General features: G+C 40.3%; 1 protein-coding gene and 1 long non-coding RNA gene across 2 annotated transcripts in view; one reads left to right on the forward strand and one right to left on the reverse strand.

The window, feature by feature from the left end:
- The window catches only part of LOC123480878 (uncharacterized), a 64,060-nt gene that overhangs the window by 33,831 nt on the left and 2,313 nt on the right, over positions 1–27,916 (reverse strand). The gene's annotated exons all lie outside the window — the stretch shown is intronic.
- Positions 21,608–24,676, forward strand: LOC123480877 (uncharacterized). The gene is made up of 3 exons (XM_045204669.2): positions 21,608–22,840; positions 22,938–23,007; positions 23,512–24,676. The coding sequence occupies exons 1-3, from the start codon at positions 22,749–22,751 to the stop codon at positions 24,112–24,114; spliced, it is 765 nt and encodes a 254-aa protein (XP_045060604.2). The 5' UTR covers positions 21,608–22,748; the 3' UTR covers positions 24,115–24,676.

The raw sequence follows: 27,916 nt of genomic DNA on the forward strand, positions 1-27,916 counted from the left end.
AAATCCCCCAAAAGCATTCCTTTGAGTCTGCCTCCTTAATAAGCATTCAGCCTGCTACCCTTCCTGGACGATACTCACCTTAAATTGCAGGATTCGAACCTCCATACAGCAAAGCTGGTTTTCCTGGCACTGAAGCCACCAGTAGGAAGTGTGGTGCTCTGCAAGAAGTCTGTCAGCCTCCCGGGCACCATGTTGTTATCCCACAGCAATATTGTCATATTCTAGGTTAACTCAAGGCATTTGCTTTGAGTTGGGTTTTCCCCCCACATGATAAAGAATTTGTGTTGATTCTTCTCCAGAAGGCCACTTGTGACTAGTGCTCACTTGGAGGGCTGGCTGGAGTTTGGAGAGGGACCATGGTGAAGTGAACTAGTCCTCTTGGGGACTGAACTCATGACCTCATTAGCACAGGGTCCCAATCAACTGAGCCACCAGGCACGTACCTCATTTAAGGAACTGAAGCAATAATATGCTAAATGTTAATTTTTAGATTAACTACAGATGAGCAGAGTTCCTGGGGGCAGGGGAGGGTGGGAATGCGATTTGTTAATTCTTCAACAAAGAAAATTTGGGTCATCTCTTGGCGATTGCTTTGGTTACTTTTAATATATAATTTTGGCATCTGAACATGCTATGCATCAAGGTCTATACTGCCATGATTTTTCTAGCAATATCCTGAAGAAGAAGGAGACTTTCAAGGAAAAAGCAAATGGTGTCACTCCTGCACTTGCAAAGCAAGACACAACGATTTTCATATTGATTCGTCCATAGTTTCTATTTCAAAATCAGGCACAAAGCTTAGGTGGCAACACGAAGGAAAGGTTCCCATATTGAGGCAGAGATGGCCCTATTAGAGAGGGAAGGGCTAGACCCAGTTAACTCTCCCCACTCCCACAGCTCTAATTCCTGTGGAGAGATAGATCCTCTCTCCCTTCAGAAGAGAAGACCAGACCTGCAGCCCCGGCTGCAGCAAGGCATGCTGTAACCCATCTCACTTCACCCTCTTACCTCATCACCAGCACATCCTCAAAGAGCCAGCCAGATTTACAAATAGCAAATATGGTTTGGAACAAAGCTTTGACACTGACTCAGTATCCTGTGCTCATATTACATTTCTATGAATATTCCACTGACTCTTCAACTCTGAGAAACAGTTTCCGCTCTAAGGCTACATTTATTTAACATTGAGGCCAATTTAACTTCACTTGCTCCCATCCTGACAGCGATCTTTGAAACTGATATGGCCCTGAAAGAAGCCAGAGAAACTTTAAAATATTAATAATGGGCTAGGTTCCCAGTCTTTGTAATTTTGTGGAAGAAACTCTGTGAGAAATCACACTGGGAATTGAATTGTGTGCCCATGCTAGCTTTTCCATGGAAAAAAGCCTGCTTGAAAACGCATGGATGTTTTGCAGGAGAATTTCTATAATGTGGAAAAGGATACGAATCTACATTCATTTATCACCTTTGTTCCAGGAGCTCGATGACCACGTTTTTTCTTTTTTTGTTTGTTTGTTTGTTTTTTCTTTAAATTGATTTGAGAGAGAGAGAGAGAATTGTTGTTCCACTTATTTATGCATTCATTGGTTGATTCTTCTGTGTGTCCAGACCAAGATCAAGCCTGCCACCTTGGTGTTTTGGGACAACATGCTAACCAACTGAGCTGCCCAGCCAGGGCCAATGACCATCTTTAAATACCCACACCTATGCCTGTTGTAAGAGAAACCCCACAACATCCAGTGGAGAGAACCAACCTGACATCTCAGGAGCACCCCAGTTTCCCACTCTCCAGCAAAGGACTTATGGAAAAGTTAGGCATCTTTCTGAGTTGTCAATTTCCTCACCTGTAAAATGTAAAACAGTAACTCTCTCCACAGGAAATAATGTCAGAAAATTCTTTAGCCCATTGCCTGGAACATAGTAACTACTCATTGAAACTTAACTATTGTAGCTACTATCTACCTCCTAATAAAAATGTGGCTATCTCAATGGAATGTGTCTGCAATCCAGATATCCCTTCTTTTATAAACCTAAAACAAAAATTAAGCCCTACAGTTGTACATCCACAAAGAAGATTAAACTGACCACAACCAAGCTTAAAAAGTGTGCTTTGATTCAAACACCTAGGAAGTAGCAGCGTAAAATGAAAATAGCCCTGATTTCTAAATATTGCCTTTAAAAATGTTGTCTTATGAAATGCATTATAAAATGGCATAAGGAACTTTCCAAACTAGCATGATAAAAAATATATGATCTTTAAACCACAATTCTCTACAACATACCAAAATGTTAATAAACCTAAATATTATCAGGAATTTCACATTTTCAATCTATGAAAAATACCAGCAATTCAAATAAAATCATACTAAATATATTTTTCCTGAAAATACAATCTGAAACAACCCCATTTTATATTGAAGGAAGATTCTTATAAACATTTTGTAAGTTACAATTTAAAACTTCTTCTCAAGTTCAAGTTGACAGTTAGGAACCAAATATATAGAAACTAAATTGTTGAACTGTGTCTATCTTAGTGTCATGGGCTCTATTTGCAACTATAATCTCAAGCAGGGAATAGTAAGTCAACCAAATAAATATTTTTAATTTCCTCTATGTGATTCCTTGAACCATGCCAGAGTACTTTTTCTTAAAGGAATTGTGAAAGCAGCCCCCAACTTACTTAAAAGAGATTGTTTGATTTTCATATGAAAAAGAGGAATGGATGTGAGTGTTCATTGTTTTAATGCAATGAGCCCTTAATCGCTTCCAGTTCTGATTCATCAGAAATGTAGTACTCTTGTTTTTGAGTGGGGTTTTTTTTGGTCACTAAATATTGTCTTTCATTTTGAGATATTTATTTCTTGCCAGAAAATGATACTGTATTTTTCTTCTAATGATGAAGGATGAAATATGGAGAGAATTCCATTTGGTGATTATGGGACCACAAAGAAGTATACTGATTCAGAAAACAAATTCTCAAAAGAAAAATAAAATGTATTATATGAGGGGGAAGCAGGGAGTTCTTGGCAAATATTCAATTGGAGCCAGGAGGGGTAATTTAATGATATCCTTGTTTTGTTAATATTGGTATGGGGTTGGGGTAAAGCTCTAGGGCCTTCCGCTTTGGGACAGAATCATCTCTCTACTCTCCACCGTTACCTCAGCCAGCAAAGGGGGTTAAAGACACATCTCACCTTTAACTGGAACATAATCAACAAAAGAAAAAAGCAAACAAAATATAACCAAAGACATTAAAGTTAAGAACAATCTAACAATAGCCAGAGGGGAGTAGGGAGGGGACAGTGGGGAGAGGGGCTTACAGGAGCTACTATAAAGGACACATGGACAAAATCAAGGATGGGGGAGGGGGTGGGGGGTGGAGGCGGGGGAGGGAGGTAGGTTCAGATGGGGTGGGATAGAGGGATGGGGAGAAAATGCAGACAACTGTAATTGAATAACAATAAAAATTTAAAAAAGAAAAGACACAAATGCCTGAAGGCTTTTCAAAGGATTGTTAAAATCACATAGCCCATGGGCGGGGTCCAAGATGCCACAATAAGCCAGAGGTTATGACAGAACCTTCATCTCTACAGCTCAGTTAGCAGTGAGAATCACCTCCAGGGAAATCCCACTCTAAACACTACTCCCAGAGGCCTGGAGCATGGTACCCACATCAGAGCAGACAGGAGACTTAAGTGGGGCCTGTAGATTACAAAAATCCTGCCCAATTATTCTGGTTCCCTGGGTAACTGTACCACCTCACTTTGGACTGGTCCTTCTGGCTTCCTCCTGATGGTTCCTAAGCTGAGTTTGACAGAAAAAAATCACCCTAAGTTTGGTAATCCTGGCCACACCCGAGCATTTCTAAGTGGTACACCTGGGTTGGGTATGTGGTAAAAGAGTTGAAGGGCGTGCTGCTACAACACACAGACACTTTCTGGGACCTGAAGGTCATGAAGTGTGTCATTTTTTTTTTAGCTCTGGTTTTCTTCCAAGTTTAAAGGAGAGAAAGTGCAACAAGAAGAAAATTGAAATGAAAAAAAAAGGACATATTGAAAGGGAAGGAAGATGGGCTTACTGCAAACCCAGTCCCCAAGACACTTCTGAGTTGCCACTCTTCTTCCATGACCTTTTTAGTTCCTGGATTATGTGATGTGTAGAAGAAAAAAATAATTGCTAAAAATCTTACCTAAATTTTGGTCCCCATGATGGTCTGAAGAGAAACCTTACATGGGTCACACATGTGTGTATAATGATAGATGGCAGCAGTACTGGAAGTACTAGTGATGGTGATGTTGGGGGTGGCATGAGAGGGGGGCATTGGTGATTACAGTCAAAGCCCTCAAAAATGAGTTAAACACTTTACCTTATATATTAGAGATTGCAAAGTCTATGCTACCTATTTTCTCAGTCTTAACTTCCTTACCCACCAAATGTTGATATCCACCAAAGATGTTGTTCTTTAAGACTTGAAAGGCACTTTCAAAAGAAAGGGGAAAAGTGAAATTTAAGCAACTGCTTAAGGGATGTACTTCTCTATGTGGGTGAGCTTCTATTCTTCGTTATTATTTTCATCAAAATAATTGGCGCTGGAAGTATTTCAGAGTATCAGTAGTCCTTGAAGCTGCTCTAGCATGAGATTCCAAGGATGCAGAGCAGTCACTTCATGAGGACTATCATGCAAATATGCAACACTATTTTACCAATGCTCAAAATGTCTGGGCAGAGAAATTCTGCTGCCAGTGGTACAAATTAGCATAAACATAGAGAAATCCCTTCCCTGTGTGGCTGTGTTTAATGAGTAATGAGGTAGTCATAGGCAGTTTATTAAATATTTCTCTTCTCCTCATTCTAAGCTCACAATATGTTTGAATATCCCCAACAACTGTGAAGTTAGGCACAGTCATGTGACTGTTCTGACCAATGAAATGCAAGAAGTGGCATGTTTCACTTCTGGGCAGAAGCTTTAAGAGCCAGGGCAAGCTTCACCATGTTCCCTTCCCCGACTGTGGTGAATGTGGAAACAGGTGTAGAGAGGAAGCTCCATCATCCTAAGTCCCTAACTGTCTACAAGCGACAGATACCCCTTCTGACCCACAGTGGACATATAGTGGGATCAAGAAATAAACTCTTATTGTTTGAAGCCACTGAGATTTTTATAGTTATTTGCTACCACAGCATAACCTTCTGTATTCTAACAGATATAGGTGGCAAATAGCCCAAACAAGAGGTTTAAAGTCACTAGTGGTCATAACAGAAAGAAGGAACCTAGGTCTTTCTGAGAAGAGACTGAAACCTCAAGCCTCTCTATTCATCTAATCACTAACTCTAAGACATTTAACCATTCCCTAGTGGAGGTCTATTCTAAACAAAAAGTACCTAGGAAAAAGCTATGCTATGACCTGTAAGCAATCAAAAGTCACTCTAGCCCACAAATTGCAGGAATCATTTGGTGCTGTCTTCTAAGTTCTGTTTTAAACAAAAAAAATCACCTTCTTCCCAACATCCATGTGAAGAGGCACAGATTCCTCATCATTTTCAGAACTGTTCACTTGAAGACTGCACTGCTCAAGAGATTACCCTCCTTAAGGAACTCTTAAGAAAACCAAACCTCACAAAATTAGTACATTATCACATTCAAAGTGAGGTGGCAAATGTGAAAATGATGCCCCTGTGCCATCTGTGCCCCTCCCCACAACCCCACATATCCTACCACTCTCCACAGCTACAGCTTTGCATGAAAAATCAAACACATGCAAAGTATAGAGGTTCTTTGAAAATTTGCTCCAGTGTGTGTTATATGTGAGCTGCAGTCTCACAGTCTTGCCAACAACAACAAAGGGGAAAGAAAAGGAAAGGTTTTCTTTTCTCTGGACTTAAGAGTGAAACATGAAACTACTCTTTTCTATGAGGCCAAATGGTCTGATTTTCCACACTCAGGGTGATCTCTTCCTAGCCATCACCTTTGTAATATCCATGTGGCTTTTAGTGGGCACTTCTTTCTCCCAAGTGACTCCCATGACAGCAGTGGCCCAAAGAGATGCTCCAGTTCCCTAATGAAGGGCCTAAGGTCATCACCAAACCTCAGGGTGATTGTAAAGGAAAAGGAAATGAATGATATGTGTGGTTTAAAACACTAAAGGTGCTATATTAATGGCTTTATTTTTAGCACCCTCACTTCCACCACATCTGCTGTGTCTGTTGTGTCTAACTGCCTAATTTTTCTGAGTCTCTCTACATAGGTAAGTACAGAGGGAATTAACACTAGAAATGCTCCAAGTACAAAATTTACACAAAAACCCTATGAGTTGGGTGTTATCTCTACTAATACAGAGAAGTGCAGACAATTTATCAGTTTATCCAGGGTGACAGAAGGGGGTAACGTGGAAGGCCCCAGTCAGAACCCTATCTGCCCATTGACTCAGCACACACGCAGTGCCTCCCATCTAAGGTTCTCCCCTGCTACCAGCCACACCTGCTCCAAAAGAGATGCGTGTGGAGGTGCTGTCTATTTAGCCAATGAGAAGAATGTACTAAACTGCCCCTTTTAAGTTGTCAAGACAGAACTCTCAATCTAGAGTTTCTTAGATGTAACCACAGACAACCAGGCAAAAGCAACCAGACAGGCAAGTGAGGATGAAAAGACACAGTCTCTGCCCATTAGGAAGAGAGGGTAAGACAGAGCAACTGTGAAAAAGAAATTAGGGATTAAAGCCAATTCTAAATTCAATGAAACTGTGAAAAGTTAATTGTGCATTAACAAATATTGAATTGTCCAATAGCTTGGAAAATCTCTACCAGAAGAAGACAACATATTATATCCATAAAAGCAAAGAGAACAGGGAAAGATAAAAGATAAAAGTAAAAGACAGTCCACAGATACGTAAGGAATATCGACAGGGAAATTTGATGATGGGGCAGAGAAAAAATCCCAAAGGGAACGGAGGGGACCAGGGAGTAAATGTGGAAAAATTTGTGGAAAGTTGACTTGAAACTTTAAAAGAGAAAACAAGACAAAAGGGAAGAAAATCCAAGAAGAAAACTGAAAATAAACTAAAGTTAAGCTGATTGAAATGGTGAAAATTATTGTCCTGGCTGGGTGGCTCAGTTGGTTGGAGTGTCATCTGTGCAGCAAAAGATTTCAGGTTCAGTCCCTGGTCAGGCTATGTACCTAGGTTGCAGGTTTGATGTTTCTCTCTCACATCTCTTTCTTTCTCTTTCTCTTTCTCTTCCTCTTCCTCTTCCCTCCCTTCTTCTTTTTCAAAAATCAATAAACATATCCTTGGGTAGGGATTAAAAAAAGAAACAAATTGTCAAAACTATTTCTGCAAAAAGCAAATACATACTATCTTCCTAGAAAACAAGTTTAAATAGGCATCAGAAGTGCTAGAAAAATCACCCAGGGCCAAATCACCTACCTCAGGTCAAGAAGGCTGATAAATACATTAGCTACTTAAGAAGGCATAACCAAAATAAGAGAGAGAAAAGCCTTTTAATATTCAAAACATATGCAGGTTTCTAAACAATATTTTTGTGGCAAACCTCCAGATTTTCCATTGTCTTTTTCTCCAGTTATTTACATATCCAAAGTCACATATTCGTCTCAAATAATAACCAAAAAAAAAAAAGTCAGCAATCTCTTTCTTCACTTCTTTGCAAATAGCATAATAAGAAATTCCTTATCTTGGGGTATATGTCCATATTCCCTCACAGCACTCTTGATTTACATCATACTTGTACTATTCACTTTTTTTTAATTTAGCCCTACTTGTTTACTGAGTTAACTGGTTCAACAACTTCACTGGAATTTATAGTTGAATATCATTCATTTCAGTCCAAACAGGCCATCCGTTTAAGAACATAGACACAGAATGGGCTTTCCTCAATATTAATTAATTTGCACTGCTTCCTCACAGCAGATTACTAGCAAAATGGCTTTCCTTAAATGCTGGATCTATAACATGCACATTCAGAATTGCATAATTTAGGTCACCCTGAATTCCCAATGTTGAAGGGATAATTTAATAGCCCATGTCACTTTATTTGGATGATTCAGTTGCCCATGCCTTTTCTTATAGAGAAGTACATCTTTAAAAAGCACATTCCCTAATCTGTTAGTAATCTTTTTCATCAGAAAACCTGTCCTGATTGATGACATGAGAAAAGAATAAATTTAAGATCTTATATACTAGTCTTAGAAAAACTAGTTTTAAAAAAAAGAAATGTTTCTATACCTAAAATGATATTTTCCAGCCCAAAATGTAAAAATATACTTTGCAAACTGTCTGGGTCATTTTTGTAATGTCATGGTCATATTTTCAAAGTAACGTCTATGGAGAAATCACTTAGATTTCTGGTCTCAGTGCCTTCATTGGGGAGGAGCGAGGAGGCAGAACATCTGATTTTTCTTTTTTCGTCCAGATGCCTATTTCATTTTTATTTAGAAAAACTCCCCTGGAACTCACATAAATGATGACTTAATGCAATTAATATGCAAAAGGTTGAGAGACATAAGATTCTATAGGTTGACCTCAGACCAGAAAGCCAAGTTGAAGGGTCTCCATTCTCACCTACGCAGGTGCATTATGTCTCCAAAGTAGAGTTTCATCCCCCAGTTCTGAATAACACCACCCAACCAAAAAATTGTCATGACAAACAAAGGGTGTTTTCAAGTCAAAATAATAATGTCAAGTACAGTGGGAATACCAGAGCCTCAGAGAAAGGACTTGAAAAGTCTGAATCAGGAACATTGCCGAACAGTGTCAGAAATCCTTCTTTTGTTTCTCTCTCACCTGCCCTTTCATGGGATGTCTTATAATCTCCGGCTGCACAGCAACACTGGTTCACGGTGAAGGTGAACACTTGTGACCTGTAAGACAGTTTTTTCTAAGGAGCTTTTGACATACTTTATTTCATTTCTTCTTCCAAAGTCCTTGTGATACTGAAATCAAATAGTAAATAGGTATATTGTTGACTGGAGGGGTATTAATTAAACCTAAACCAGCTAATGTTATCAATGGTATGACATTCAGTTTTATTGTGGTTGCTTTATCAATATGCTCAAAGAGTTTCCCTGAGATTATTCCTAGGTAGAAAACTCAAGTGCCCTTTGCCAAACCATGCAGTCGCTGCGCCTCACTGGGTGGGGCTCGGGAGAAGCAATGGGAACAGGACATGGAGCTCTCACACAACAGCTTCCGGCGATTCAGATCTCTACTAGTGGAGAAAACTGGCACCAAAAGTGGGCAGTCTTTTATTTCCCTTCCTTCCAAAGATGAAAGCACTGTATCATTAGCCAGGTTTACTCTGACCATCCACCTCCTGGGGTTACCTGGCACTCAGACTGGGTCAACGTATCTTGCAGTTTCCATCAAGGTAAACAACGGTAAGAGGCAGATCAATAACTTAAGAAACTTAATCACTTAAGAAAAGCATCAGTGCAGGATGTAGTTCTGGTTTTTATAAGGCTTTGGAGCATGAGGATGATGGTCATTTAGAAAAAAAGAAATACTTTTGTTTCATTCCTCATCAAAATGTGCTCTGACAGTTTCAATCCTTGTGTCTCTTTTTTTCTTTTTGTCATTTCGATTGGTCATAAAAAGTTCTGTCAAGTATTAGAAGCATAAATTAATAATAAATCAATCCCAATGTTCTCAGATTTCCAAATGTCATCAGTATACATCAAAATGAATGTGATTTAGCCAAATTTCGTTTGAAGTTCATGACTGCTGACATCTCAGCTCTGTAAGACTCTTTCAAGCCATCTCCTGGAAAAACAGTCTCTGTGGGGATTTGAACTCAGAAAAAGTTCCATCTCTTGTTATATTTAAAAAATCTTAATAGATCTGCAATGTTAAAAAAAAAACATCTGGGGAAAGAGAGAAGGGAAAAAAGCAAGGGTGGGTGCCTGCCTCTGAGGTTGGAATCTGGTTGGTCCACATGCGAAGCTGCCACGCTAACATGGTCACTCTTAAGGGCTCAAAAAAAGATCTAGGAGAACATGTCCCATTAATACCTCTCAAACTAAGAATTTCTTCATAATATATAATATCAGCTTTGGAGGCTGGGTCTATATAACTGAAGCAACTGTAAAGTGAAAAATTTAAAAAGCCTTGTAGATATGGAAGCTACATCATCTCAAATATATAGAAATTTAGAGACACCTTATAGCCTGAGGCCAGCAGTGCCCACTATGATACCCTAGCTAATAGAGGTGGGTCTCTCCTAGCTGATCACTTCCCCAAAGCCTGTCAAGGTGCTACGACTGAAGACTCCCCAGCCATGCTTGCTATTCTTCATCAGCCCACCCTGAGGAATCCTCTCTGACCTCTGAAGTTGAAATATCAAGCTGAACCTTTTGGAATTTATCACCGACCTAGCATCTGTGCTCAGCAGTAGAGCCTCTGAATTCAAAACAGGACTGTTTCCTGGCTCAGAACTCCAGCTCCAAATTCCTTAGGCTTGAAAGTGAAGGGAAAACAGATCTTCAGCACTCTTCTGATTTAGAAATCATTCAAACTGACAACAGATAAGAAATTGACGAGGAGATACAACTCCTTGATTTACATAGCTGTCTTTTTTTCCTCCTACATAGTGAGGAACAGAGTGGTCTTAACCTTTACTTTCTCACTTCTCTCAGTTTAAAGCATTGTCCATACCATTAATGAAAGTGTGTGTGACCTGGAGGGTACAAGTTCTATTTCACATGCTGCACCACATGGCATTCTAGAAGAGCTGTACAATTTTTAGGTGTGCTTTTCCTCAAGTTGATATGTATGCAGTCCTGCACACTTTTCGGCATAACCTAACCTATGCTCTACACAGAAACTGCACAATAACCACCTAAAAATGAAGGCAGTTAATTAAAAAAAAAAACAGAGAGGGCATTGGTGGCTTAAGTATTTAGGCAGATGGAGGTAAGTTTCTGAGACTCAGGACTACAGAATGCTGGTGCTGGAAAGGGTAGCTGAGATTTTCTGGTGCAACCTTTTTATTTTGCAGGTAAGCTCTGCAGAAGTGAGATGGCTACAGAAGGCAGGTTAAACAGCAAATGAGGAAGGGGAAAGCGCAAGGATTTCTCATGATTCCAAGCCTTTCTATTATGCCAGGATCATAAACCTCTTTGAGATACAGATGTGAGTTAGGTCTTTTCCAGGAGGGAAAAGGATATGTATATATTTGTCTGTCTGGAAAAAGCCCCACCATTGTTAATATAATGAGAATGGTTTGTGTGACATCAACATAACCTGGCAGCCAAGAGGAGAGAGGACTGGAATGCACATGTGTGACCAGTGACGACTTCACTGTACTAGTCAGTGGGGGCCATAGAAGCCGTTGAGTGAGCATGTGCACTGTCTCATTCAAAATGACTGAGTGAGTGGGGCAAAAAACTGCATCAAATTTTGCATTAAGCTTAAACATTCCTCCACAGAAACTATCTGGATGATTCATAAGGCCTCAGCTATGGGCAACTGGTGATTGGCAGCTTCATCACAACAGCACTCCTGCTCATGCATCATGTCTTGCGCAGAGGTTTTTGTTGAAACATTAAATCACCCAGGTGACTCAGCCCCCTACAGCCCATATGTGGTGCCCTGCGACTTCAGCTTTTCCCAAAAATAAATTCACCTTTTAAAAGGAAGACATTTCAGACCATTGGTGAGATTCAGGAAAATACAACAGGCCAGCTGAGGGAGAACTGGGTGAGGTCCCAAGGTGCCTACTTTGAAGGGGACTAAGGAGTCACTGTCCTGTGTACAGTGTTTCTTGTATTTTGTATCTTCTTCAGTAAATGTCTCTATTTTTCATAGTACATGGCTGGATACTTTCTGGACAGGCCCATATATGCATATACACACACACAAGTGTGTACAAATAAACTCAGGAGGTTCACAAAGCCCCAAGCTCACCTCTGAATGCTTAACATGTCCATTAACCCCAGATTAAAAAACTGCCTCTCTTCTTAGTAGAAAGTGCTACTTTTAACACCTTTAAAAACTTAGAATCTGAACAGGATTTAATGATGTAATACATAAACTTCAGGGGGAAGCAATTCCAACAGCTCAGATAAATTAAGCCCTAATCAATAATTCCGTATTTTTAACATGTGTCAAGTAAAAAAAAAATTCACAGGAGAAATTTAAACCTCCATGTATTTTACTACCAATTTCACAAACGGACATAGAATATCTTTTCTCCTAACATAGAGATGGCTCAGCAGTATTTAAATGATTCTTTATTCCAAGTCATATCAATATGCACCAGATGTATCTTTTGTAAATGTTATGTTTTTCAACTCTTCAGCATTTGCAAGTAGTTGAAAGTTATGTCAACATGCTTTAATGGGGCATACAAGTGTATTGTATTCAAAGAAATGGCACAAGTCTGTAATAGGTGAAAATACAAATGTTGTCAATGGATACATTTTCATTTTATTGATTTACACCACATAATAGAATGCCCTGTGTTCTTCTTTACATGGAAGTTCTATCTCAATGGAAATATAAATAGATATTTAAAAATCATGCTTACATTAATGGATTGTCTAGATTACAGAAAATTGAAAGGACAGAAATTTATGACTAGAAGGCAATTTAAGATCAACTAAATCTCAACCCTCATTTACCAGATGACAAAACTGATACCAAAAGAGTTACATGAAACAACCAAGTCACTAAATTAGTTGTTGCTCAGTGTATTAATCTATATATCTGTAAACACAAGGAACTTTACTGAGCTTTTATACTATTTATCTCTTGACTACCTAAACAGAAGGGGGAGGAGGAGGAGGAGGAAGTAGAAGAAGAAACAGGAACACGTATGTAATTTATTGATTTCTTGGACATACTGGGAAGAAACAGACATGATCTATATTTTTCAAACTTTCAACTTATCTCATGGGAAGTAAATACAGGACTTAAAATGCCAATTGTTAGCATTAAAAATTATCAAAGAATATCATATGCTATTGCTTTAATATTAAATTCTCAGACACAAGATTCACTTTTTCATTTTTAATACAAAAGATAACCTAGTACATTCCACTCAGAACATTTTCTTTGAGGTTAGATACATCAAAGATGTTTAGGAAGTATATTCAAGTCAGATGTAATTGACAGTTTGTCTTGAAAACCATGGATTTTTAAATAAAAGTTAACAGATTTATACCTTATTGTAAACTTGTTTTTTTAATTTTTCTTTTTTTTTTTTACTACAAAGAAAGTAAACCCTATCCCAGGTTGTTCCGTGTGACTTTTTGACGTCTCTAAGCCAAGTACAGCATTTAAGGACATGTATCTGCTTATTCTGATTTTACCCGAGCTCACTTTTCCTACCTTAGGGTTTGTTTTTTTTTTTTCCCCTGGCACGGATTTCTATAAACTGCCTTAAATGATTTCTTGGAATGAGTCAGAATGTTCATTCATTAATAACTAATTAATTAATGGGTGAAAGTCATTTTGCTGGAAGCCCAGTAAGTAACCTTTTTACTTTGACCTTCAAAATAACACTTTGCCCTTTAGGGGCCAGCAGCAGCAATGACTTTATTTAGACAAATCATTATTGAGTGGAACACCAGTGTTTCTCAAAGTTCCATAGCTGGCTCTATTTCCTCTTAGACCCCAAACAAAACCTCTATTCCCTCTGCCCAGAAACCAGCATTTGCATGCTCTGCTCCTGAGTCCTTGTAAGGAGGAGCCTTGCACAGCCTCACAGCACTCCCGTGGTGGGCACAGAGTCCTGCCTCACTGTTTTATCCTGGGCCCCCTGAAATAGCTCCAAGACCAGTAAGGAAGTTTAAGACAGTGGCTCTGACTCTGGCTGCGAGGTGTCCACACTGCTCCTGCAAAGGTGTTTGTGAGCTGAGGACACTGAGGAGCTGAACCAGCCAAAGCAGTTCACTGGCTCTTCCATCACCCTGGAAGCAAGGACAATCCCCAGAGTCAGTAGTCACCACCATGTTTAGGGAGAGTGCTTCTAGGCAATAGGTTATTTTCTTCCACAGAGTCCTCATATACAGAGAAGCTGGCATGTTGCTACATGTATATTTAATGTAAGAGTTTACAGAGGTACACAGATGCACTTTCTGAGACCCTATAACCTGTTATACTTCATTGTAAATGTACCATCCAAGCCAAATCGTAATCATCGTTCCATGTTAATACGGTGAGCCTTATTGTGCTCTCATTATCATGTAGGGCTGGGAGATGTGGCTAACCGTGCTAATGGTGTGTAAAGGAAACCTTAAGAGCCTTTACCATCTTTGTTTTGATATGAGACTAGTAGGGCACTACACTCACAGATATCACCTGACTGCTTTCCCAGCTAGTACAGGTGTCCCTAAAGGGAAGAAAGCAGCAGGAGCCCTGAAAAATCCAAAAGTACTTTGTCTCTAAGAGACATGACTGATGTCCAAAACTGGGTACCACCACCACATCGTGACTTTGGGCAAGTGACTAAGCCCCTAGATGCCTCAGCTGACTCATCTGTCAAACCTGAGTACAAGCTGAACTTTAAAGGGTGCTTAGAAACTTAAATAAGACAATGCCCATAAGATGCATATTTTAATAACTGGTACATGGTATGTCTTTAGTAAAATTCTGTCATTATTATTATTGTTGTTATCATCGTTGCTATTGTTATAGAAATTCTCCTTTGAGTCATTAGGCATGAAAAATGAGAAAAGATTTGCTTGGAAAAGTTCACCTTTTCTCATCTCCCCATATGCAGAGAGTCAACACGGGCTCCTAAATTCCAGCAGATCATCCTCTCTCCAGCCCATTCAGAGGATGAGAGAGGAGGCCTAGGGCCCAGGCTGCAACCCCACTGCCTCTTGTCAGCCACAGCTGTGCAGTGCAGCAACCTGCCCTGAGCGTGGCTACCTTGCTCCCATGACAAAATCCAGACAGAGTATGGTAAGAATATTTTCAGAAGAATCCAGAGGAAAATCTCAGAGGTTGCCCTTCTCCCTGGTTTCACTTCCAAGAATCCCTTCTGTTTTGGTTCCCTGAAGGTAAGAAGGAAAAATCCCATCAAACTTAAAGTGATACTAATGTGGTATCTCTTCAGAGGTTGAAGGGGTGGAGGGACTCCATACTAAGCAATCTCACTCACCTCCAGTGGGTCCCATTAACAACTTCTATTCTATAAAGAGCATGGCCCATTAGAACTGAAAGCCAACAACAATGGTTGGCAAAGAGGTTGTTTCTTCCCATCACTTATTCCACTGCCACCCACTCCTCCTCTCTAAGTTTCTCCAAAATCTTGGGAAACCAGTTCAATGCTTTCTCAATGCCAGTATAGACCTGTGACACCTTTAAAGCATAAAGCTTGGCACAACAAAATTTAAAAATAGATAACAAATTTGCATTTGATGCTTAATGCACCTACCCCTTAGGAAAATGTATATAAAACTTACTTCTCTTCTCCCAAAAACACGTTAGCTGGTACCAATGCCACTGAATTTACTAAGACTGTAAGATAAAATCAGTTCATTGACATAGCCAAATTGGTTCTGCAATGACTTCTAAGATCCAAGTTACAAAGTGAATGTGTGGCTTAGGGCCTCTGTGGAGTTTTCTATGAGCATGAGGAACTTGCTTTAAGTTGTACTGCAGCAGCTTCCCCACCTAACACACACACATACACATACACAGTGTTGGAGCCGGGCCTGGTGGGTTGGTCCCATTTAATAGACAGGAGTGAACTCTGGGTGGCCTAAGGAAGGGAAAAAAGATAAAAACGTGGTCACACCCATGCTCTCTGAAGGGTTATTCATGTAATCACAATTTGTTTTTTGTTGTCTACTGATTTGATTTTCAAGAGCATCTCATCATCGCACTGGATCTACAGCCTTCCAAATGAGACCTTTACTTCCAGCTAACACAATGGTTGCTGATGTAGCCAATACACCAAAGTCAGTATTGGAAAACAGCATTATTTTCAAGATACTTTATAAATATTATAAAGCATATTTTTAAAAATATGTCATGTCAAAACTGTTTTCGTGTCTTGGACTTTTTTTTTCTTTTTTTAAGGACTATGTACTTGGGGCTAAGGGCAGTTAATAGTAGCCAGTCCGATTGGCCCACATCTGTTTCTTTATAGGAACCTTACTTGCCAAGTAGCTGGACAGCAATACCCTTTTGGTATTCATGGAAGTACTTGCCGAACAATAATGACAATAATTGCCTCTGATTCTTGTGTTTACAACACTGCCAAAGTATCATTAGGGCCTTATTTATAGATAATAATGCTTATTAATCACAAGTATTTGAATTTTGGAATGTATTAGATTAATATTCTTTTGTACCTCAGTTCTGTACTAATGCTGTGAAAGACATTTACTGAATGATACTCATTGCCAATGCTTATTTTGAGCTGCAAAATAATGTGTGTAATTTGCAGGTGAAAGATAAAGAAATTACTGGCTACCTCTCAACAGCCTGCTCGTGATCAACGGCCAACACCAAGAATTAGGCCCTCACTCTAAAATGAGAAAGAAAAGAAGCAAAATAAATACCCCTGTCGGTATTATTTCCAAAAAATCTTGTATATTCTTATGACAGAAGAACTTCCTAATAATAAGTCTTTATCTTGCTTTGCCATAAATTTTCAGTGGATGGCATCAATTTATTGAAAAGGGTCTAAGGTGATGAATAATTAGTGATTCAGTAAAAATTCATATTGCATAACTTTTTGGAGGTTCAAAGAAAAAATACTGTAGAATGACTAACAGTTGTAACCGACAAAAGTACAATCTTTGGTCTAACTGCCCAGTTTTAAACATCCTTCATTCATTTATTCATTAAATCTTTTTATATGTTTAATTTCTGTGCAAACAAACATTAAACCTATCAAGTACTTCCTTATTTTTATGTGCATCTAGAAATTGAAATCATTAAAAATTTCAAAAGGTATCATACTTTTTCTAAGATTAATACAAAAAACACAATTTCTGTTAATGTAATAAAATGACTTTACAAACATAAAATATCACCAGCCCATAGTTTTCACCTGGCCACTCCCTCCTGACATTATAGCAAATATGAAGTCAGCAATGTTTTCTTTTTATCTAGCATACGATTTTATTTGTTCTTGGCGTATTCACGCTTTATGTGTGAAAACAATAGTTCAGGTGATTAATTAGATGAATGCTAGATATAGTGACATAATTTTCCAGAAATATTTGAGAAGGAAAGCAAAGCTTATTAATATAGTTCTAGCTGCCATTTTTAGAATAATATTTGTGACTACATAGCTTTTTAAAAATTGCCTGTAATTAATGTTTACTAATATTTTTTAGACTAAACCCAAACAATGCTTAATTTTATCCTACTCTACCAAAGACTACTTTAAATAGTGTATGGGTCTAATAACCACCTACAATATATGAACACTGTCCTCTCTTATTCTCTCAATTTTTGTCCCCCACAGGAAGTAAAGAGATTGTACCTTTCAATTCACCAAATCACACTGAGAAAATTGTCCTCCCTAAAACATCCTTGAAAATGTGTTCATCTAACATTTCCAAGTCAGAGCATACAAGGAGACTAAGATTCTACCTCATTAAATGTATAATGTTAACATTTCAATCTATCACTAAATGTAAATAACCTTAGCAATCCCAGTCGGACTACTTAATATTAATTTAAAGTATTTTATAATATGTGAGTGTCTCCTCTCATGGGGCTAAGTAGAAAGGTGAACAATTATCTAATAACTTCAATCAATGTACCCAGCCAAACCTGGCAAGTCAGGCCCCTTAACTCTCTTTATTTATATCTGGTGAATGTCTCAACAGGAGGTTCATTCAGGTGTGTTTCATCTCTCATAACACTGGGAGAATGAGGAGTCAAGCAATAGCTTATAGAATTAGTTGCTGTCTTACAAACTGAATCACTACTGAGAGCCAATATAATTTCACCATGTCCTTTTTTCTTTTCTTAATAGGTAGGTGGAAGAGAAAGCAGCAATGTCGGAAATCTCCAAATCATTAATTCAATTCTCCAGTTTATTTTGCTTTCAGTAGACATTGCCTAATTCTCCCTTTAAAAGTCACTAGTAGTGGCTGAAGAAAGAAAATAAACATTTTGAGAGAACAAATACATCTCACCTCAATGTGTGACAATGATGATGTCTAAACATTGAGGTTGAATACCTCTACTCCCCCTTGGGTGTCTCTCTGAACCTTACTGAATTAGCCTCACCCAACAGTTTGCAGACTTGAAAAGGAAAGAGAGAGAGACAGAGAGAGGGAAAGGGGGAAAGAGGGAAGGAGGAAGAGAGGGGCAAAATTGGAAGTTTATAAAGTTAGGCTTTAAATTTGAGAGCATTGAAAAGATAATTCACTATGAAAAATGGTTTGACAGAATAACTTGTACTTCACCAACATCCCAGCAGTTTTCTGAGCCTAGTTAAATATGAAACTTGAGATCTGTCAACATTTTATAATTGCCCTGAGTTAATAAGCATTTTTCCTTGTTTTCCTTAACTGTCAAATTTTTTAATGAAATTTAATCTTGGATGCCTACATTCTGGGGAGTTTTACTTACTATATTATAGTTCTGTCTGCTCGCAAGCCACCGAATGCCAAAATATTCATCCATACAAATCTTTCTATGTGTCTAACTTGAGCCTACTGTACCCACTTCATTAATTAAATCGATATTAAAAAAAGATTTTTACATGTTTGTAGAGAGTAACTCTTCAGCTCAATTTTTTAATGAACAGTGTGCATTTTTTAAATCACTATATAGCCTATGTTTCCTTAAGTCACAGCACACCATCAGAAAACTTCCTAAAATAAAAGGCTAACTTATTTTTGCAGTTGATTTTAAAACCCATCCAGAATAAAACATTTGCATCTCTTTCCAAGTAATAGTCATGTTAAAGACTTTCACTTGTAGTATTTCCATGGTTTTAACTTCAAGCATTTTAAGAGACTAAGATGCTAACCTCAAAAAAGCAGTTGGACTAAAACTGATTTTAATTTTCACAAGCTCATCACTAATATTTAGACACTCCTGATGAGTCATCAGTCTTTCAAATTCTGTCTCTGAAATAAATAAGCAATAAATTACATGTGGGAATAAATGCCACCATAAACATCGTATATGTTTTTCAGTAAAGAAATGTATATTTACATAAGCAAAGAAAAGCCAACAAAATATTTTATAATATCAGTAAAGTAAGTCTCATTACGTGAGAGAGCTCCTTCTATCATGGTTTTCAAGGAAATTTCAAAACTTTATTTTTTTATTCCTTTATCAACTAGGACAAATAACTGGACAACTAGCTATAACATTCAATTATAATGTTTCTTTACATTTGCTAAGCACAAACAAGCATTGGATTCCTGCCAATGTATTCATTTTAACTGTATTATTTTAACCCCCCCAAAAAGTATTTGGAAGTGAAAGATTTAAAAAACTAACAAGAAGTAAGTGACGTGTTATCCCATATTGCACATCATTTCAAGGAGAAATATATGCTTCAAATTTTTTTACATTTTGAATTATCACTAAACTACTAAATGTCTTTTATTGATATAAATGACCATTAAATTAAACCACTTAAAAATGTTTCCTTTACAGTAGAATGGAAAATAAAATTAATGTTCTCTGTTATTGTGTTCAGAATTTAATTTTTGTTCTGTCAACAGTATTTAATGTGCAGGGAGGAAAAAGGCAAAAAGAACCACTGATTTTTTTACAAAGTGTGCATATTTTAAATGTGTGTTCAAAAATATGATGCCTTTTATTTTATGTAAAACAAGTTATTTAAGTTCATAGTACTTTTAAATGGGGTATGCTTAAAATATAATTATTATACATGTATTATTTATCAATTTCTGTGGTGTCTTTTACAGTTGGTACAATACAGATTTCAATAGAAATTTTGAAATTTGTGTTAATAACATTAAGATATACTCATTCTTCTCTTATTTTAAGACTGCCTGTTAAAGAATGTATTGTTTATCACAGAAGTTTGGTGTATTACACATGGACTTGTTAAACGCAAATGCATTCAGTTGGGATGCGTATGATTATTGTGCTATGTACATAAATATCTACCCTCGTGCACATGTACATTTACATCATGTATAAACATGTACATTTCCAAAGGGTACCACACTGAAGGAAGAAGAGGAGGGTCTCAGGACTGCCTACAACTAAAATGTTGTATGGCAGTCCTGTTTTTCACCGAGTGCTGTTTTTCCATGAAAGTAAGTAGGGTTTTTTTTTTCCAAAGGTGTGTGATGTAGACATGGTTATTTACTATTTCCAAAGGCTACTTTTATAACCTTATGCCCACATATACTTTAAATCAATGAGTGATACCCTTCCCTTAACCTTTCCCTTCTCTTAGGAAGGCCTATGGGAAAACAGATTGATAAACAATTCAAAGAAAAGCTAAACTTTGATTCTAAAAACAAAAACTCATGTATTTTCATCATTAACATTTTACCATTAATATTCTTTTTTAAAGTTTAGCCGTCTACAATTACCTTATGGAAAGGAATGGTCAAAATTGGATCGAGACAGTGGCTGGTGACGGTCTCCTGTGTGCAGACTTTACTGAGAGCCCTTCCCCAGGACAGGCAGTCTTGTAAACAATTATGGTTAATAGTAAAACCATCTAATGTTAACAAATCCAAGAAAAATGTATAGATACCACTAGTATTTCTAAATTATTGAAAATCCTCAGATACAAACAATAGGGCCAAAAAAGGACAACTAAAAGTATAAAGTTTCTGTTTCATATCCTCTGAATCTCATGTTATCAAAAATGGTTTGGTAATTGGGTTCATATTTTCCGTGATGGGAATTTTCACCGTTTTCTGAATTCTCTCTGTCCTGCTTTCCCCTTGAGAGTTGAACGATCTGGATGGTGCTGGTTAATGTTTTCAAAAGAAGGAACTTCATTTGGCCCAAGTTTTTTTTTCTACTAGACTGTTCTTCTGTTTTCTAATGAGAGATAACTGACAGCTCTGTTTTGTAATGAAATTATGGAAATCACAGACTGGTGGAAAGGGGAGTCATTATTTCAGAACTGAAAAGGTGTGAGTGTCTTTATTCACCCCGCCCCCAAATTTCCCATTACTGGAAAGGGGCCAGTAAATTGGAAAGAAGCTGAGGACAGTGGCACATAACAGGACAGCTAAAGAGACTCCCCAAAAGCCATTTTTAATTGGTTCCTGCTGCCTCCCTATGCCTCCAAAAATAAAACAACCTCCATGCAAGCAATTTTGAAGGCGAAGACAAAAAGGAAGCAAATACTCAAGCCCCTGAAACGTGGCTTCCCGGTGGGGGGAATCCAGTTTAAAAGAGCAGGCTGGGCGATGGAAAAGCTCTCCGTGGCATTTCTAAGCGAATATTGTCCCTTTCAGCCTTACCCTCGCTCACAGGAGACAGGGTGTCAATGAGTATCCTCGGACCACAAGAGGGATCTCTTTTGGAATAGGATGGGATGAAGGCGAAAGGACACTCACGTGTGGCGAATAGGGGTGGAGGGAGGAAATGGGAAGGTGCGGGGGGGAGGAGGAGGAATGAGTTCTAGGGCTGCAGATTCAGATCGCACAGCTAAAAAGGTTACGCTGGCACCGGAACATGCTGCTACGCCTCCTGCCCTGCCCTGCGCGCGCACCGCACTCACCCGCATACCCGCCCTCCACATTCGCACACGCAGAACGCTCCAAGCGTGTCTCCTCGCCAGACTACAGAGGTGCGCTCACCGGAGGTGAGGCGGCCCAGGCCCCTCGATCGCACAGGGCAGCTCTAGTAGCTCCGGAGCCCGCAGGCGGGTAACGAAGCGCACCTCCGCAGGTGCCAACAGGCGCTGCCCGCCTCGGCCAGAGTTGGGGCGAAAGCAGAGCGGTGGACCCCGCGTGGGCAGAGACCGAGGAGGGGTGACGCTGCTGCATCCCTTTGTGACCTCTGCCTCCATCCGCTGCTTCCCCGCCTCTAGGGACTCGCGTTTGGAAAAACACACGGCACGGAAGCCAGCTCCGGGAGCGTGTGCGAGGTAGCTGGTCCAGTACCAGGTCGGCGCGGAGAACCAAAGTGGGCCCGCACAATCGCGGGCTGCGTGCAGGCTCCTCTAGTGCCGGCCTGCAGGGGGCGACGGCGGGTTAGCGCCCTGCGGGGACCTTGTTGGGAGCCCCAGCATACGGGAGGGGCCGGCAGGGGACCCTCACCAAAGCGGGTAGTCTCTGAGCCTCTACGAAAAGTCGTGCAGAGTCCTGAGGATTGGGGCAGTTGTCACACTTGTCACCAACAAGGTGTCGCTTTCCAGTACCGGTGACTTCAGGAGGCCTCCAACTGCTGGAGAGTTTGCCTCCAGGCTGATGGCTTAATCTCTGCTCCGGGGTAGGGAAGGGGGAGTTTTATTTTTCTGCCCTCTCAGGGCAGTGTACCGCATCCGGCAGTTTCCTACATCTTGGGGGACAAAGGCAGACGGAGTGCGAGTTTCCTGTCTGGGACTACCCGAAAGTACCAGAAGTCTCACCGCCAAGCTGCGCCCTTGGCCTCCTGAGAATCATTCTCAAAAGCACTCCCCTACCCTGGCCTAAGGGGACCCAAGGCCGCCTAAGACACAGCCCCGAAGCTGCAGCGGGTCCTGGGCTGGGGGCCTGCAGCGACCTGTGAATCTGTCCTCGCTGCTCCTGGGCACCCGCCCATTGCCCAGCTCGCGCGCTGCACCCTGCGCCCCACCCACGGGGACTTGTGCACCCTGTAGTTTTGTTGGAGATGGAAAATGGGGCCTACGTTTCCAAAGGAACAAGAGTTGGAATCCTCCCAGGGCACCTAAGGGAACTTCATCCAGTCCACGAGCTCCGCAGGTACTCCAGGGGGGCAACCAGGGCCAATGGTGCCTTTGGGATCGACCTGATTTTGTGAAACCTCAAACTCCGGGCTGTCCCTTTCTCACTCCGGAAGTTCAGCCGAGCTTTGGGTGATGGCTGTCCCCCATCCTGATCCGGACCCAGCAGCTGAGCCAGACCCAGAGGTGTGCTGATTTTTTTTTTTAACCCACATCTTATAAATGTGAGATTTTTATCAGGTAGCACAGATTACTTAAAGCGTACCATTTCTCCGCGATCCAATTTTATTAGGATTTACTCTCATTTGTGCTCGGTTTCTCTGGGGAAATAATGCTTTGATTAATGTAATCCTTGCCCGGGATCCGCCACATGCCCCTCGCCCGTCTCCCAAGAGAAAGGGCCTGTTTGACAAACAATAACAGAGCAGCTACTCTTGCAATCTGCCCACACCTTTGGGGGTGGCTAGGGAGGTGACACGCGTTCGCTAGCCGTTTGGCAAATGCAGTGGTAAGAGGAGTGATCGTGCTCTGCAAGGGGAGGAGGGTGTTGAACTTTCCATACGCAGAGCCCTGGGCTCCAAGGCGAAAAGTCCTTATGGGGAGGAGCCCCGGGTGGGATGTACGCACGGGTGCATGTGCACGCCTGCCCTTTACTTGCTAGAGTGTCTGCCTCTTTGTCCCTCGCCACAGGACTCCACGACGGGGACCTGCGTGCCCTCTGTGAGTAGCCCCCGGACCCAGGGTGCATCCACAGCGCCCACCCGGGGCCCCAAACAACGTCGAGAGCAGATCTTCACGAATAACTGGACACAACTTGGGGCGCCCTGCAGCTACCAAAACCTCTGCTGGAAACCTAAAACATATGACCGGATTCAACGGTCGTCCTCAGGCAAGCATCCATCCATACACGCATGCACACAACACAAATCCACGGACACAGGCACCAACTGCTGCACCCCTCCCTTGCTTGGGCTGAGAGCTGGAGTGGGGAGGGCTTTCCCGCAGTCCCTCCTCCCGCTCAGCCCTCTTCTCCTCCCCAAAGGGAGAACACTGAATTATGAAAAAAGTGCAAAGGAACGAAATCCCAGGTCGAAGGCTCCCGGAAACACTCCTTTGGTCCATGTCTCTGTCCCGCTGCCCCACCTCCATCGTCCCCAGCTCAGGGGAAGGCGGGGACAAGGCGGTGCAAGGGGTCGTGTCCTGCACTGCCAGAACAAAGCCCACGGAGGCATCCCGCAGCCGTGCACCGAGCCGGTGACAAAGGCGTCTGTACTCAGTGACCTGATAAGATGACTCAGCGTTTACCTCTTCGCTGTCCCGCACCCCTATCTTCCTCTCTCGTCCCTTTCTGTCTCTAGTTTCCTCCATCTCTCCCTGCTTTTATCTCTCTCTCACCCCTTTTACCTTACTCCCTTCTCCCTTTGCCTTTTTTCATCTCCTTCCGTTTTTCTTTTCCACGGAAATGCAATGCCAATTCGACTTCTGAAGGCCGCTCTGTGTGCCTAGCGCTTAGAGAGAAAAAAGGAGTAATGGGATTCTCCTAACTTTATTCTGCAAACCATGTTCTAAATAAAGTACAATTCAGTCTAAATAAGTGGAGTTTGGACCTGGTACCCCCACAAGTTGCCGCCCATTCGGGACAAGTTTCTTAAGATGGCCACAAACCACAGGAGACCCGGCAGGAAGGAGGCCACCCTGCCTCTGTGGAATGGAGACCTCAAGTGTCGGTGTCCCACAAGGCAAACCTATCTAGGGAAAGTTCCAATCTGATTGTTTAACCCTGGAAAGAAATCACTTGCCAGACCCTTGCTGTGAAATCGTAGTGCTCCGAACTCAGGATACTTAAATAGTCACTTTTTTCTCAGTGAAATTTTGTTTGTTTTTGCAATGAGAATTAAAAAGAATATAACCTATGCCATTTGGACATGCATGCCTTGACTTCTGGGGGCTTTTTGCACCCTGATATAACATTAAATTAAGATTGGTCATCTGTTAAGCACCACTCAACCTGGGAATCCTCCCCTTGGGCTTTATTGAGTAACCAGCAAATTTGGGAGGAGGGGTAAGTGTTCAAAGCAATAGGGGATACAAAATTTTAACTTAGGACCAACAAATTCCAGTGGCATGAAGCTATAGTGAGCAAGGTCACTGAGTTCTACCACCAAGGCCTCTGCACCAGATATTTTGGGGCTGAAATTATACTGCTGCAAACAAACTGTGGAGTATTTGAAAGTATCAATACTCATGAATATCGATACTGTATCTTTTAAGTGAACAAAACAGCCACACTTTCTTGAAGACCCCTCGAATACTGACCAGTCTAGGGTGGACCCATGGAGGGAGCAGGACAGTGAAGTGGGAGCTTCAGCAGTCACGGTGGAAAGGACACCACATAAGCACCATTTGGGGAAAATGCCCTAAAAAACAGCCCTCAGCCTGGTAAACTGCAATTTGTACTCAGCTCCACAGATAATAGCTAAGTTCAAATATTTAAAAATCTAATAAAAAACACAGGTACCAAAGTAAAAAAGGTTTTTGGTTTTTTTTTCCCCACAATGTGCCACATGATGCTGCTTATCCATCACAGAGTACCAGGTTTCAACCTAGAAAGGAAGTGCTGTCTAATATATAGGAAATGGTTGGGGTTGGGAAGAAGTGTCCCCAAGGGAGAAGAGAGTTCACTTCTGTTAGGACCCCAAGCTCAAAGCAATCCAACTACCTCTCTAGCAAAGCTGAGTTAATATTTCTAGTGTTTGTTTTAAAACACACACACACAGTGGACCATGGAATATTTTTTCTAGGTAGGACATACCCACATGTTTTTGTTTATAAATCATTATCATAAATCACTCTAGTCAGTCAGCTGAGGCTCTACTTATCTATCCCTGTGAATTTAAATTCAAAGACCTTATGATGGGGTTTAGGGTGGTGATATGAGGGGGCAGGCAAGAATAGTGCATCACATTGTGTCAGCTATGGCTTCCCTAACCATTGGTAGCTTTCCTTAACAGACTTGTCAGATGCACGCATGCAGCTAGAGTGGGCTAAATGTTCGAGATGGGTGGTTTCAAAAGTATGCACTCCATAACCAACTTATCATGGCTTCTCAAATTAGGTTCCCCAATCTGAATTGCCTGGTAGTCTAAAGCTGTCCTATAAGCAAGAAAAGTAAAGCTTCTTACTTTAGGGTGAGAAATTACAGTGTCTGAATTTATAATTGCCTCTTCAAACCCATCTAAGAGAACTAAGTGCTTGCTCCTTTCCTACAGATCAGATAAATCAGTTATCAAAATAATACAAAGAACTAGAAGAACCATCGAACACTTCAAAACACTCAGCAAGACCAGGAAACAACTCATCCACTGCTCAAGACGACATGTACTCGTTTTCACCCAAAAGTCACCATTAAAGAGCCCTTTACTTTGTATATAGCACACACTGTGGGTTGTAAGTATGCTTAACATTTTAATTTGTAAATGCTAATGGCAAGTGTACTCCTGCACAGCTAGGGTATCCAGCACCTTATCATTCTCAAATGAAAGCAAATGAATAAATACCCACTTTGTGTTTTGTGCATTTGACCCAGGTAATGTTCCTCATTCTCTCATTTGGCAAAAGCAGTTTCACCATCCCCAACAATTAAAATTTTGTAGCTTTGCCCAGCACTTTGAATCTTAATTCATACACCCAGCTTGATCGTTCCCACCACCAAATCATTATGGAATGCTAATGCATTCTCTATAATATATCAGTTCTCAAATTAACTTGTTGCTTTACTCAGAATCACTATTTTCTGTTTCTTTTACTTTAGGTAATCTAAGACTATAGATATCATGAGGAGCATTTTTTTTCTTTCTTTTAAAGTACTTTTGCAAAAAAAAGAAAAAAGAAAGTATCAGCCAAGATAGTAACAATTACAGATCTAAAGAATAATGATACTAAAAAGTATCCTCTAGATATGTATATACAATTATTGCCAAACTAGTGTTTTGCAAAATGTCTGGCTAAATAGAAAAGTTTCCTTTCTCCTTTACAATTTTTAAATGTATTCAGCGGCCCGGGCATGCAAAGTAAGCTGGAGCTTTGAGACATTTGTCCAGTTCATGTGGATTTCCCCCAGAAGTCTTTTGTCCAGAGAGCTTAAGAGAAAGCAATGTTTGGACTCAAATTACAGTTTTCTCAATTTTCCACTTTGTTTTATCAGCACAAACCTGACGGTATATTTCCTGACTCTAAATGTGAGAGCTCCCAGACAAAAATCACGGAATTAAAATGATTTTCAGAATGTTTCCTTTGCTTATGAGTCCCCATTATCTTTCAACCCTCTCAGATTAAAGACCATTTAAAGCCAAACCTTGCCTTTTCATAGTTTCAAAGTAAAACTCATGGCTGGAAGCTGGTTGACTTGGAGTTGAGTTAGAAAAGGTGTCTTCCCTCCTCTTCCTGGGAAACATTAGAGCTTCACATCCTGTGCCCTTTCCAAACAGGCTCCGTGACACAGCCACAGGTGCACTGAAGCACTGACCTGTGGTCACCAGCTCTTACTGCCAGTCACTATGGCTGCCCTTTCTTAGCCAAGCTCTCTAAATCTCCTTGGGAAAACTGTTAGTAACAAACTGACTAACTCCTCAAAATTGGTGAAAATTTGTTCTTCACTATTTTAGGAAGTTTTTTATGTACCTTTTTTATCCTATACCAAAATAAAGTTGTTTTCATAGGCAGTATTTTAAAATCTCTGGGGTAGAAGGAAACCTGGTGCTCTATTAAAACTTTTCTTCACCTGTGTTAAGTAATATTATGCTAAAAATTTTCTAGCTCACAGTTACCTCTAACCAATGGCTACTTTGTGTTTCCTTTTCCCTGACAAACCCTTCAAAGATAAACCCAGACTCTTCGTACAGCCATAGGAGGTACCAAGAATTAATGTAGCCATTAAATATCAAATGAAGTTTAAAAAAAAAAGATCCGGGATGCCTTAAGTAAATCTCCAGGATCTTGAGTTATATTTAGAAGTCAAAGTTTGAACCAAGTTGAAGAACATTCATTATATAATACGTAATACCTTAGGGTGCATTTGATTTTTTAACCGTTTTCC

This window comes from Desmodus rotundus, chromosome 5 (genome assembly GCF_022682495.2).
Source record: "Desmodus rotundus isolate HL8 chromosome 5, HLdesRot8A.1, whole genome shotgun sequence".
Classification (NCBI taxonomy): Eukaryota; Metazoa; Chordata; class Mammalia; order Chiroptera; family Phyllostomidae; genus Desmodus; species Desmodus rotundus.